At 35.4% G+C, this 13,700-nt stretch overlaps 1 protein-coding gene across 3 annotated transcripts in view; it reads right to left on the minus strand.

Moving 5' to 3' along the window:
* Nucleotides 1-13,700, minus strand: part of LOC149078981 (cell adhesion molecule Dscam1-like) — a 265,953-nt gene that overhangs the window by 43,941 nt on the left and 208,312 nt on the right. For all 3 annotated transcript variants that reach the window (XM_089241228.1, XM_089241230.1, XM_089241229.1), the window contains exon 19: nucleotides 6,165-6,257. In XM_089241228.1, the coding sequence (XP_089097354.1) occupies nucleotides 6,165-6,257 (93 nt within the window). The remainder of the gene's footprint in view (nucleotides 1-6,164; nucleotides 6,258-13,700) is intronic.

Below are 13,700 nucleotides of genomic sequence, written 5' to 3' on the forward strand. Positions count from 1 at the left end.
TTCCAGTACCTCATAAACCGGAATAGAAAAAAAAATCAAAATTTCAGTGATTCTAGCAGCGATGATATTGCTATTATTACATTATAAATAATTTTATCCTATAATACTATCTCCGCTATAAAACGAATTAGAAGAACATTTTAGGTGCATCCCACACATTGAAAAGATTATTAATTGTAGAATATTCGTTTCAGCACAGAATCGTCTTTAAGAGCATCGTGGGCACTAGGCAAATTGATATTTTTGGGTTCCCCCCACGGCTAGAAACCTACTACAAATTCATGTGCTCACTCGTGAAAATTTCATCCGGATTTCATTTTCATGATACCCCCGGGCCGTTTCCGTTTGGGCTATGCTTTGAGACAACATCGTTTCGGCCATGAAATCACGGGAATCGTAATTCCGAATTCATCGCATTTCACGGAATGAGAAAATAAGAAACACTTAACTGGAATTAACTCCTGGCATGCCTACATTAGACACATCACAATTTGAGGAGTGTGTGAGCCCTGATGAGTGAATGATTACCCAAATGTAAGTCAAATTCACGTAGAAAATATCATTTATTTTCAGCGGGTGGTAGTTCTATAAGATGAAGAAGCTTTATTTCGATAAGAGCAGACCACGTTGTTAACCGCAACGAGAGAGAAAAATATTAACGGTGTTTATTTCGTTTTTGATATATTCTCCCACACGCACATGCGCGCGTGAGCTATATTTCTAGTACACGCATTCTGGTCGAGGAAGACTGGAGAGCTGAATCAGGGAGCATTATTTTAAAAATTAAAAGTGATCATCCTCATCGTACGAAAGCATTAACGATCGACAAAACATGAACAAATAACATGGAGTCGCACTACAAACATTTCTTTCGACTTGCATGCCAAGTCGCCAGTGACTCCGTCGCGTCGGATATTTCGTCGTTAATACGCCAATTTTCCTTGTGTGTGGAGCTCCATAGTTTAATATACGTGTTCGAAACTCTGGGAACGGAGTCTCCTATCATTCGAAATACTTTAGTATCCCCGTGTGAGGAGGGACTAACAGGTTTGGTACATCAATACTCGATAAGAAAGACTGGAATCAAGTGGGGGTGAAGAGCTACATCTACGCGTGGTTCGATTATTTCGAACTTTGTATAAATAATGGAGAGTGACATCGTTTTACTCTGTGCGTCGCCATCCGAGGACTATTGTCGTTATGATTTATTAGTTGAGGTGAAGGCTGCCCATATACGGTCCTGTTCAGCGCACACAAGCGTTCTAAGGGAAGAAATATAGATCCTTTGTGACTTTATGGTAGAGCGAGGGAGGCGGATGTTCGATTCCCAGCAAGGACGTGGATTTTATTTCTAAAATTTGTCTTCATCTTTGTGTGCTCGATTCCAATCTTTGTACTCACAAGATTCTGAGTATTTAAACGAATGGTTCTTTCATATGCTGAGGAATCTGAGGACGAGAGTCTCTTGAGCGAATAATTGCTCACTTTAGCAATTTATGGTTTCATCGCTTTAAGATGACAACTTCTATTGTGCATACGTGTATGTATTGTATGGATATATATTTGTGTGTGGGTGTGCTTTTTCCTTTTTGAGTTTTCGCAATTAATTCTAGATGTTTTAAACATTTTATTTATAAATCCTTTTTCGTATTTTTGTGTTGTTTTTGTAGTTTTGCATTTATTTATTGTTTCAATTTTTTTTTTAATCTTTTATGCTGTAATATTTTGTGCATATGTAAATTCTATGTATGTGCATTTAATTGTGATTAATAAAGATTTTTCCCACACGGTCCCAGCTCTGCCAAAGCAATGGCTAAAATTGGCTGAAGCCGATAGAGCATCTACAGTGCTCGGTTTGAAAGAAATAAAATGTTTCTTACTTTGTATAAACAGCGGCGTGTGACATCATTCTCTCTGAAAATTAATACAGCCTAAAAAACATCACTTCCCATAATGCATTATCAATCTAACGCGCAACGAGATATGTATCGAATTCCGCAAATTATTTTCTTGCTCGATTAATGTAAATGTTCCAGAAATTATTGAATCATTTCAGAAAATCTAGCAAGTAAACCTAATCGATGTTCATAAACTTCATCATTACGAAAACTTCAGCGACTGGTTGCATAAAACTACCTATCCCTATAGACGTTTGAATTTTGACAATAAAGATGATTATTCTTTAACCCTCTTTAACCATCTTCGAAAAAAAAATTCATTGAAGTTAGGATCAGCACAAACATATCCATACTTACAAAAATGTTGAACCCTTATAATTCGTAGAAATGATTTATCTTCATTTACGCGTTGCTGTTTATAGTCATAATATCGAATCCATTGCTCAATGCTATATGTTAAAATAGGTATTCTCATTTCCAACAGTTTTGATACAAATAATTCAAGTTCGATGAAGATGTATATATTTCGTCTTGAAAAGCGGAATCAGAATTTAGTCTCAGATAAAGAAAAATATGCACAAAAATAGAAGGCAAAAATTCTTGACTCTCATGTAGAAAGAAATCATTATGTCGTTGGCGATAACCCACAAAAATGAAAAGAAACGAAAAACGAGTCGTTTCATCGACTTTCCTCTTCCGCATCGTTGAAGCTGCAGATGGATAGCTACAGATTGCAATTTGAGAAAGTTCCCGGATTTTAAATGAGAGGCTTTCTATTTGTCCATTGGTGGAATGATTCGAAGCGTGGAAAGAAGATAGGATAGAACTTCGAAGCGGCAACTCAGTCGCCCAGAAGCAAAGCCGACCCGGTCTGTGACATCGTACCACCTCTTTCTATAGCCACCTTTTCCCAAGGATCCCCGAACCTTCTTCAAGCCATTCAGCCACTACCGCATTGCACCACCGCCATCTCTCTATTCTAACGCACGTGGGGCGTCGTTCAGTAACACTTTCCCATTAAACATCGACCCTAGAATATCTCTCTCTCTCTCTCTCTCTCTCTCTCATTCCTCTCCCCTTATATTCTGCCACCTACATCCTTTTCTCCTACAGGAGCTTGAAAATTGAACGAACAAATACACATACACACACCCACACACCTATTTCCAGAATGTTCTAAACGCTACGCTGTGCCCATTCCGGCATAAACGGTAAGAAAATCGTTCCGATGTTTACAAGGTGGAAATTTTGTGATAGGGAAATTTTCTGTTTTCTTCTCATATTTGTTTATTCTGACATCGGCCGAATGCACAAACACACACATACAGAGAGAGAGAGAGAGAGAAACATTCTTTTTATTATTATTTTCCCTTTCCATTCTTTTCGCTTCATTCTTTTATCCCTTCACTCCCTGTATACCGCACGGTTCCCTGTTCCTGAGTTATGTTCCAGAAGAGAAATTGCTATTGGGGGTATGATCCGTTTTTCATTTATTTTTTTTTTTCCAAAGGAGAAAGTTGATACGCTCCACTCCATTCGGTATCCGGTACTGCCGCTGCTCGTTTTATTTCTTTTACCGTTTTGCATTTTCATATTTTCTCTTTTACGTTCGATTTTGCTTCTTTTATCTTTATATTTTAAACGCTGAAATATGTCCTGAGTATAAGAGAATATGAATAATGTAAGAAGAATTGGATTGTGATGTTCGCGTATGCCAATGAAAAATTTTAGATATGTAGAATGTCTTAAGAAGATATGGTCGGGAGAATATAAGGAGGGATTTTGAACTCGTACAAAGAGGATGTACAAGAACTGAGCTCAAAATAGCCTCCTCGTCTCTTAAAAAAAAAAAAAAAGAAGAATAACCCGGATCAAGAGTCAATATATTTTACGATATACTCAGAAAAAGAGGAATTGATGTTCTTCGAAATTTTAAAACAAGGAAGAAAGTAGAAAATGAAATAAATTGACAACATATTCGAAGTAACGAAAAAGGGGGAAAGTTGAAACGAAAGTTTTTGAATGAGCTTTGTTTGGAGTATGCCATAAAGAAAAATGCGGTATCTGGCTATTTACGATTTGCTTTTACGGTGTGAGGAATTAAAATTCGTTGTCTGGGAGAAATATTTGAAAAAACGAATAACAAACAATTTGGTGGAATATAAAATATTTAATTTGTAAGAGATATACAGTATTAAACTAGACGAGACTTCACACAAGGGTTTCAATTTCAAAGTTTAATCACAAAGATATCATTATCTATTCAGAATGTGTATCACCATTTACGTGTATATTGAGAATATCAATTAATCACAATCATCCCCAAAAGTCAAGCAAAATTATAATTAATCATCGCCGCATATCAAGATTGTCGATACCTTTCTAATTGTTACAAATATTATGAAGTGTGGCATTAATTAAACTCGCAATACTCCGACGTATGCAGTATTCACCTTGGTGAACCTGAAGTATTACGCTGAAACACTTAATAATTAATTACAAGCACGTATGTATGCACCAAATTCTCCATTATCAAGAATCAAGGTCAAACACAATTTTGGCAGATTTAAAAAAAAAGAAAAACACGTAGCAGAGCTGTGTTCAGAATTGTATAGAATTGAATAGTAGGTCGTTATACAGTCGAATCCCTTTATAACGAACTCCAAGAAACCGGAGAAAACACTTCATTATAACGAAATTTCGTAATAAAGGAATTTCAGATTGTTTGCATTGCTTCTATGTATACTTATTAGAGGGATTAGAAAACCGTTCGTTAAAACGCGATTTTCGCTATAACGGTATTCGTTAAAACGGGATTCGACTGTATTGAATAAAAAATAACATTAGATGAATATAAAAAAAACATTTTAATCTTCATAATACTTGTTACAATGCAACGGTTTCAATACCGCATGGTTGTTATAAAGACATGCAAAAGGCATGGTCGTACCTTCTCGAGAGTGCAGATGTCAGGTGAGGATGTTCGACGACAATCGAACTGATATGTGAAAGCTGGACAATATAACAACATGGATGACTGATTAGGTGATTCACTGTGATTCGAATATTTATATCTCAAGATAATCGACAATCATTCGATTATCCTAGGATAAGTGTGTGCGTGTGTGATGTCCCTCTCCGCTATTCATATGAAGGTTTTTAATAAGTGGGTGAAGCGAAGATGAATTTAAGAAAGAGAAATACCGGCCTTGCGGGGAATCGAGCTGTGTTCTTCTATTTCCTGGGTGAGCGCCCTAGCCGACTAGACTACAAAGGTTACGAAATATCCCAATCTTTCCCTAGAGCTCGTATGCACTGAAAGTGACCGTACATGGACGGTCGGACCTAACTAAGGCCAAAGCTTACAACTGTTCACACTGTCGCCCAATGGCGACTTCTCCTAGGATATCTGTATTTGTGTGTGTGGGATGTCACTCTCCGCTATTCATATGAAGGTTTTTCGTTGAGATATTCGTTGTCTTTGTAGTCTAGTGCGCTCGCCCGACGGAAAGTGAGAGGATGTGGGTTCGATTCCCCGCACAAGGGTGGTTCAATTTCCTCCCTTTCCTAAATTCATCTTCGCATCAGCCAGTTGTTACAACCTTGATATACATTTTATTAATTGACGATTACTGGAATCTTATGGTTTGGCTGGTTACACGCCATCACCTTATAATCACGTCTACAATTTTGATTCCCCCATCGGGGCAAACATTGTTTATATTTTAATTATCTGTTGTATCATTTCAGGTTGGCGATTGCTTGTATTCAAAGATGATTATATGAGTTTATTTTTTGTTGCCTTCGTCAAAGGCGGCTATTTTTCGTCGTTTTGAATTAGGCTTTACCGATGTACCCATCCTTCGGGAACGCTTTGATATCTCTCCGAGATGAGAAGCGGAGTGTGTCCGGTCCTCAAAGGTCAAATACCATTATAAGCGCGTGATTGTATATACAGTATATATATTCAAGTTTTAAGTGAATTATCATTTGACTTCATGAATGGCAGAGCGTAAGTTCTTATAGTGTTTCTATAGTCCAATATTTCTGCAATATTGGTTAGTCCCTAGGCCTATACAAAAGATAAGGCATTGAAATGTGACAAAGGTGACGGGTGAAGTTACAAATAAAATCAGAAACTGTTCTACGATCAATTATGTTTGATAGGTGGTTCTTCCAATCAGTCATTGCTTAAATAAAAACACTAAATTGTTGAAAGTTATTAAATAAACCAAAATAAACACTGTATATAAAATGTATAACAACCTGATATCGGCGTGTCATCAGTGATAGCCCACATGAGTTCTCCAGAACTAGTGGTGACGTCGCCAACTCTCAGTATTGGTGTCGCTGGAGGATCTGTGAATAACATAAAAATATAGTTATTTTTTCATAAAATAAATCAAAACTTTTGTATATGGTCAAAGATCTAGTCAGAATTTATCTAGGATGATTGACATCGTTAACTTTAATTCATATCGTTAATTTATGATGAGGATAAACAGAATTATGACGAATTACGGTGTAAACATGTCTGACAGTGATATATTCTATTGGATATTTAAAGAAATAATGAAGACTATGAAATTGAACTATTGGAAAGTATGTTGATAACAAGATACGTATATATATATACATCGTAATAACTATCACAACGCATAAAATTTATAATAAAACGTTGCGCATGATTTCTGAACATCAAAGTGCATGAAATATCAGACGCTTTTCAGCAGAAGTGGTTTTTAATCGCCTGTCATAAAAGAGCAATGACTCCATTATGCTGAAGTGTAGCACTTTCATATCAATGTAAACTTCACACGCATTTCCAACTTCTCTATAATCTAGATTGTGAGACCATAACTGTAAAAAGGTAATTACGTAAGTATAACGAACCCTACATTCCCGAAAGCTCTTTGGAAAGTAAGAGGTCTTGTATAAATGAAAGAGGGGAGGGGGATGTTATCTCCCGCAGAAGAGCTGCAAGGGAAATAAACGTGTGGCAACAATCTCTCTCTTTCGTCCCCAGGATGGCAAAGTCTTGATATTCCCCTATTCGTGAGATCGTTTCATTAAAACCAAGGAAGTATATACCCCATCTCCTTCCTTTCACTCGGCTTTCGTAGGCTGAACAGTACGGGAAAGGGGATATCCTATATTCCCACCACAAAACAACGCTTTCGCCTTAATCTCCGTGTACATACGCGATACTGTTTCGGAACAATAGCAAACTGATCAGTGCCCCTTGTATGCATTACTTGCAAAGACTCTTCTCACCTCCGCCGAACTCTTTTCTTGTCCCCTCGCTGCTTCTAGCCATCCTCTGCCTTCTCGGGAATAGCTATATTGTAAGGGGCTGACAATCTTTGTTAAGGTGTTGGTGCGCGAAAGTAATTAATTTTCTCCGGAGGTGCTTCAATAGCGGGTTGGCACAGAATGAGAGAGAGGACACCGTTTCTGCGTGAGGTTCAATAGCTCTCTATAAGATAATCTTTCAATACATTTTATATCTTGTTTCTATCAGCTAAGTTATGTCTCACAATATGAGCTACGAAAATGTCTTTTTTATCGATTTCAGTGATATTTCTCAACAGTTTTAAGATCGAGATGTTACATGTATTTTCACATCAGTGAGTGCGTCATGGAAATATTCCGATTAGTTCGATATGAAACAGATTTTAATTTCGATACTTAAGTCTGTGAGCTGCCTCAAAGTTTATGTAGATATTAATATTCATGGATCCATGAATGAGGTCCAGTATTAAGGTCGAAAATCTAATAAAAATTCTATTCTGATGATACGACCCAATAAAAATGAATCTTTTACAGATTATGTCGGCAATATGACGATATTAGAACATTGCGAAACAAAAGGTCGCCAATTCAACCTCTTAAAAAATAATATGTCCGAGTTTTTGTCATTTTAAAATACGAAGTATTGTCATTTGTGTATTCCTTGATTACGTTATCGCTTTCCAAAAATGATTTGAACATTTTCCTATGCGAGAATTTCCTGTTGAACGATTCCGTTTCGAAATTCTTGTATTTTCGCTTATTTCAACTCACTTTTTAATTAACATCTTGCAGTCATTGTGATGTTAAAACATTATTTCATCATTTCGAAAATCCAATTTTTCTATTTAAAATTGCTCAACAGTTTTCGCGACTTGTTTATTCGCATGATTCATTGCACGCCAAGGTACAAGGGTTGCTCGAGACAAAATTTTCAACCGTGGATATCCTTCCTGCTCCTCTAGCATAAAAGCAGCACAGGAGAAAAGACCTCTAAAACAGGACCCACGTGCATGTTATGCAATTAGGAAAGAAGCGATTGTGTCACTGCAGTTTATTGCAACTTGCCCTGGCAAATATTTCAGATGGACAAAAAAATGGCAATAACTGATTGAATTACAATTATGACCAATTCCTTTAGGTTTTGAAAACAATCTTTTTTTATTTAATAAAAAATAACAAATTACTAGATATTAATAATTTCAATAAAAATTCAAATAATCTTCAATGAGAATACGGAGAAAGGGTTGAACATTTTTAAAACAAAAGTTGGGACAGCCAAGATTGCGGGAACGTCCCTTAAAATACGAGTCATGTGATTTTCCTATACATATCAATTTCTACCTCTCCGAAGGATACAAATTTCACATATTTAGCTCGTAGACTAAAAAATGCTATGCTGAATGAATAACCTTTGAGGGTCGCAATTTGCCCAGCGAGCAGGAGGTTTCGCCATTGTATGGTAGTAATCTTTGTCGAACTGAATTTTCCGACGTTCTAAATCGGCGTTTCTCAATCTATGGTTCACGTACCAGAGGTGGTCCGCGACGATGTTATTCGTGGTTCGCAGGCAGATGATCATTTCATTCTAACTAAATGAACAATTATTCAACCGTTGTAATATTGATATTAGTAATAACGGTATGGGTCCAGATGGAAACTACACCTCGATACTTAGATTCACCATAAATCATCGACGAAAATGTTTTTCTAAATATGGGGGTATCACTAAATTTTGTTTGCAAAATGTAATTGACTGCTTTAAATGATGAAATTTAAAGGATGAAAATAAAAGATAAATAAAGGATAAAAAAAATAAAAGATAAATAAAGGATAAAAAAAATAAAAGATAAATAAAGGATAAAAAAATAAAAGATAAATGAAGGATAAAAATGAAGAACCAAAGGATGTTTAGAGGTGTCGTGAGTTCGATACCCTGTTCGTCCTCATCAGAAAACTTTCCTGACACAGGGGTACAACAGAAACGGCGGCATGAAAAAAATAAATTCCCCATCCAGGGGTTAGTGCACCAACCTCTCGATGAGTATAAAATCAAGCCTGCCGTTTGGAATCGGCAATAAATTGTAAATCCCGGTCTAATTAGCCCTCGTGTGCAGAAAACGACCGTGGTGCGACAAAAATGGTCAAATGATTAAATTCTCCATCCTCGATGATGACAAAGGTGTTCCGAAGTCAGACTTAACAATTTACTTCCAAATAAATTGTTAGAATGTTCAATTGTTGTAATGATACTATTAATAGTCTTATGCCTTCGAATAGAAATTACAGCTTCATATTTGGCGTCATCATATCTCACCGAGAAAAATGCGGAATATTGCGACCCTAATCCCTGGATATTGCTACATGTAACCAAAAAAATGTAATTTACATCAAATTTTATAATTTTTCAAAAATATTTATGGAGTAGGGAGCTGCTGAAAATTGCAGCAAACAAAGATGTGTTTCTGGGAAAAAAATATTTGTCATGACTTGGTCATGTATAATGCAGCCATAACTATCATAATATAATTTATAAGCTATAAAAATTATCATCATTCACGAAATTAGTAAACATTACAAATTTTGTATAAGCTTCTGTAACAGCTAGAAATCTGGCCATTCCGACAGTACCATAAAATAAGGGACATCACGTTGCAAGTTTGCGGTTCGTCGAATTGTTTCGAACATTTTACTAGTCCTGTGATTCAGAAAGTTTTCATATCTCAGTAATTAAATTAAGTCTTTCGTATCACGCATAGATTTTACAAGCTTGATATTTCAATTGAGTTAACTATTACGATTCAAGATATTACGCAATGCAATTAGAGAGCTTATCATCCAAAGATCATGGCGTACATCTTGGCACAATATAATTAACAGTAAGATACAGTATTCTGTCATAAAACTTTCGGAATATAACTTATATGAACATGTTCCAACTACGATCTTGTTCTTAACTATTTTTTTATCATGTTATCAGTACTATAAGTAAACAACTTCCAAGTCATTTTGAAAAATAGATTTAATGTGATTTGTGAAGATGAAGAATATATATATCCGGTGATATGTGTAACGAGAGAGGGAAGAAATCGATCGGTATAACAAAAATCATAAAATATATAAGGTTTTATCTTTTCTTGAGGAAGAGATATTTATTATTAATTCTTCTGAAAATATATAGCCAGCAAAGATTTTTAATAGGAATTTCTCTTTTCAATCTTAAATCTTAAATTCTATTATCGTTGGTAAGGAAAAGCTTAGATAAGAAATTACGTATTGAAGAAATAGTTTTGCTTGAACTCCTCTCTCTTACAGTATGCATTAATATTTTTTTTTCAGTCGCATCACTATACTACGAAATCTCTCGGAATGACTGCTGTTTACTCGAATTCATAAGACATCTTATTTAGAGAAGTCATTTTAATTCTGATATCACAATCCGATTATTTTACTTCCAAGAATCCGAACCATCTCGTCTCCATAGCCTCAAAACATTTATCGTGCAGATCATTTAATTAATTTTTACGGAATATATATTCTGATCATCCATTTGAAAACGTATTATTTTGTCATCTGCTGATCCCTGTCTGTGTGGCACTAGGAAATTGATAAAATATGCATGAGTCATTGTTAGAACTGTGTGTGTGTGTGTGAGAGAGAGAGAGAGAGAGAGAGAGAGACAGAGGAACACAAATTCAGCACGTTCGTTGTCAGCGATGATTTTATGTGAAAAGAGGAAATTCATTAAATCCACTGTTCGGCTGTCTTGGGGTCACGATGATGGAACATATGCGTCGTGCAATGGAAGTTAATGAGCAAACGAACCATTAAATCAACACCACAGATCAGAATTTTGAAAACGCATTCAATAATGTTTCCCGTGAATAAACAAAGCGTCTAATGAAGTATTCATAACGATCGGCGCATCGCATGGAAATCATTAGAAATTCAAAAATCTCGCTCACTTAATGGTCGAGTTCACTTTATCAGTTACTTCAGAATAGCTTACAAAAGTGTTCGAGAACAGGAACATTAAAACAGAATAATTTCTGCCTTAAATGAATTTTTATTCTTTGACCTCTTGCGTTAAAAAGATTTCTGAAGAAAATATTATATATATTTTTTATAGACTGCTTCTAGATATTTAAGATTAAAAAAACAACTATAAACAGTTTTGTATAATCTATTTAGAATTATTCTACGGACGCAATATATGTGGAAAAAGTTGAACTTAATTATTAATACATTAATGCATGAAATTAATTTACTCTATGTTGTCGCAGAAAAATGATTGTCTTTTAAGACAGACGGGTTATATGGTTCAAAGGAGCTAAAGAGCGAAAAAATAAAAAGGGTCAAGAAACACTCTTCTAATAAAATTTTATGAAAATTTAAGATTCTTTTGCATGAAAATAGTTGTTATATCGTTGATAATTAAATTGTAAAATATGTGTGTTTGACAACGATTTCGTTGTCTTAAGCAATGTTTTGCAGTGTTTGCCATTCTTCACGACTCCTTGCCTATAAATATATATATATCGAACAATTCCCTACTTTTTGAAACTATAATTTACTAAAATTTTCAAAATACCGTAATTTCTGGTAAATAAACTGCTGGGATAAAAAATACCGCATTCAGAAAAAATACCCTCAAGTGGTTTTTTTAACGAGTCGTGATTTCCCAGTACGTGAGGTAATCATTTCAGCGAAATGGAAGCACATATGCCTTTGTAATGCTTATTATAGGCAGCTGGCACACGAAAATTTGGCATGTATCAGTTTTAAATATGATATTTTGAACTTTTTCCCTGGAAATTCGTTCGGAGTTTTTGTTCTACCTGCACCAAGATTATTATTTTTTCAATACACAGGGTGAACGAGACGAGTCCTATATGCATTTGAAAAATTAATAATGAATCCACCAATTGACATAAAAGAGAGCGTTTTGCACTGAAATACAGTAAAACATCTGTTTTGCGGACACGAGCGGCTCAAAAAACCATTCGTCCGTAAAACGGGGGGGTGACCGTTAATCAGGAGTTTCAAATGCATGCTTTCATTATAGAAGGGGAATTCATTATTTGGCTGTAAAGGATGGGTGACTTCATCTGAGGGGGTATCCGTTAAACGGGGTTTTACTATATGCATCATGTGTCTAGAGTTTTTGTTTTGTTATGATGCATTAAAGAAAGTTCAAATTCCACTTACAGGTGGCACTGTAAAACGAAAAACGACATAACACATACAATGCAACAGCGAGAACATAATTAATGTTTATGACAATTTGCGTTGCATGAAACTTCCACATTCCAATATGAGCGCACTTTTTCAGCTCTGGCCACATCTAAACTGGTAAAAGGGTGCTCACATGTTGAGATTTTGTAATTTCTTGAACGCAATAATCATAAACATTAATTATGCATTTTTTGCCTGCGTTTCCTTTTTCTGTATTACGCAGCGTTTTTCGTTATATAGAGCCACCTGTGAGTAAATTATGATTTCTTTAAAATCAATTCTATAAGAGATAATAAGTACTTTAGTGAAAACCGCACCTTTTTTACGTCAATTGATTAATTTGTTATCAATTTTTGAAATGTTTCCAGGACTTCTCTCCCATTCTGTATTTTATATAAAGTGCTGGAAGTCATGGTTTATGCTACAGATTTTTATTAAAATGTTCTTTTCTCAAAACTATGTTTTTTGTCGTATAAGGATTTTTTTTCAAGCATCAGTAGTTAGAATTGTCTTGGAAACTCTGTATGTGTATATACACTGTGGTTTTACATACTTTGAGGAGAGGATTTCTTATTGAAACAATTTCAGAGAGAAAAATTTAAAATATGGGTAAGTTTTGGTAATTTTTGAAAAAGTTGTGTTGTTGGAGTTAAAATTCTTTAAAAAAAGCACAACGATAGAAATGCTAATAGCTATCTTCAAAATGTGCTAAACTATCCTTAAAATTGGGAAAAAAAATTGTCTAGAATTATTTTGAATGTTCCATAAAGGAGTGTGTGCCCCCAAAGAAATGCAGGGGAGGTCAAAATAACCAACCCCCTTAACACTTTATTCCTACAATCGTAACGATGAATAAATATACGTGTATAATACAGCCAGTCGTGGGAAGTCAACCGTGATTTAAAATTAGGTATAAATATTTTGAATTATACGAGACTGACATAGTTTATATCAGTTGATCAAATGAATAGATAGTATAAAAGTTTGTGCTTCCAAGTCTTACTAAAAATTCAATTAGACGCAATTCGGCGAAGTAAAGAATGAGATTTTCCGGATGTCCATCTTCGTTTCGGACACTGATTCTAACCAAAATCCCGGTGACAAGCAAGGGTAATAAAAAAAGGAGGAGAGTGGAACGAACCGCCGTAATATATGATGTTCGTCCCCTGGGGATCGAGGACACAACCATCTTTATCTTTGGCGAATTGCTTTAGGCTTTAATCTCGGCTATTCGGGAAGTCTCCTGTGAGACGGAGCAGAACTTAATTGCTGTTGCGG

This window comes from Pholcus phalangioides, unplaced genomic scaffold (genome assembly GCF_987345545.1).
Source record: "Pholcus phalangioides strain wild (caught in Gottingen) unplaced genomic scaffold, Ppha-v1.0 ptg000013l_1, whole genome shotgun sequence".
NCBI classification, from domain to species: domain Eukaryota; kingdom Metazoa; phylum Arthropoda; class Arachnida; order Araneae; family Pholcidae; genus Pholcus; species Pholcus phalangioides.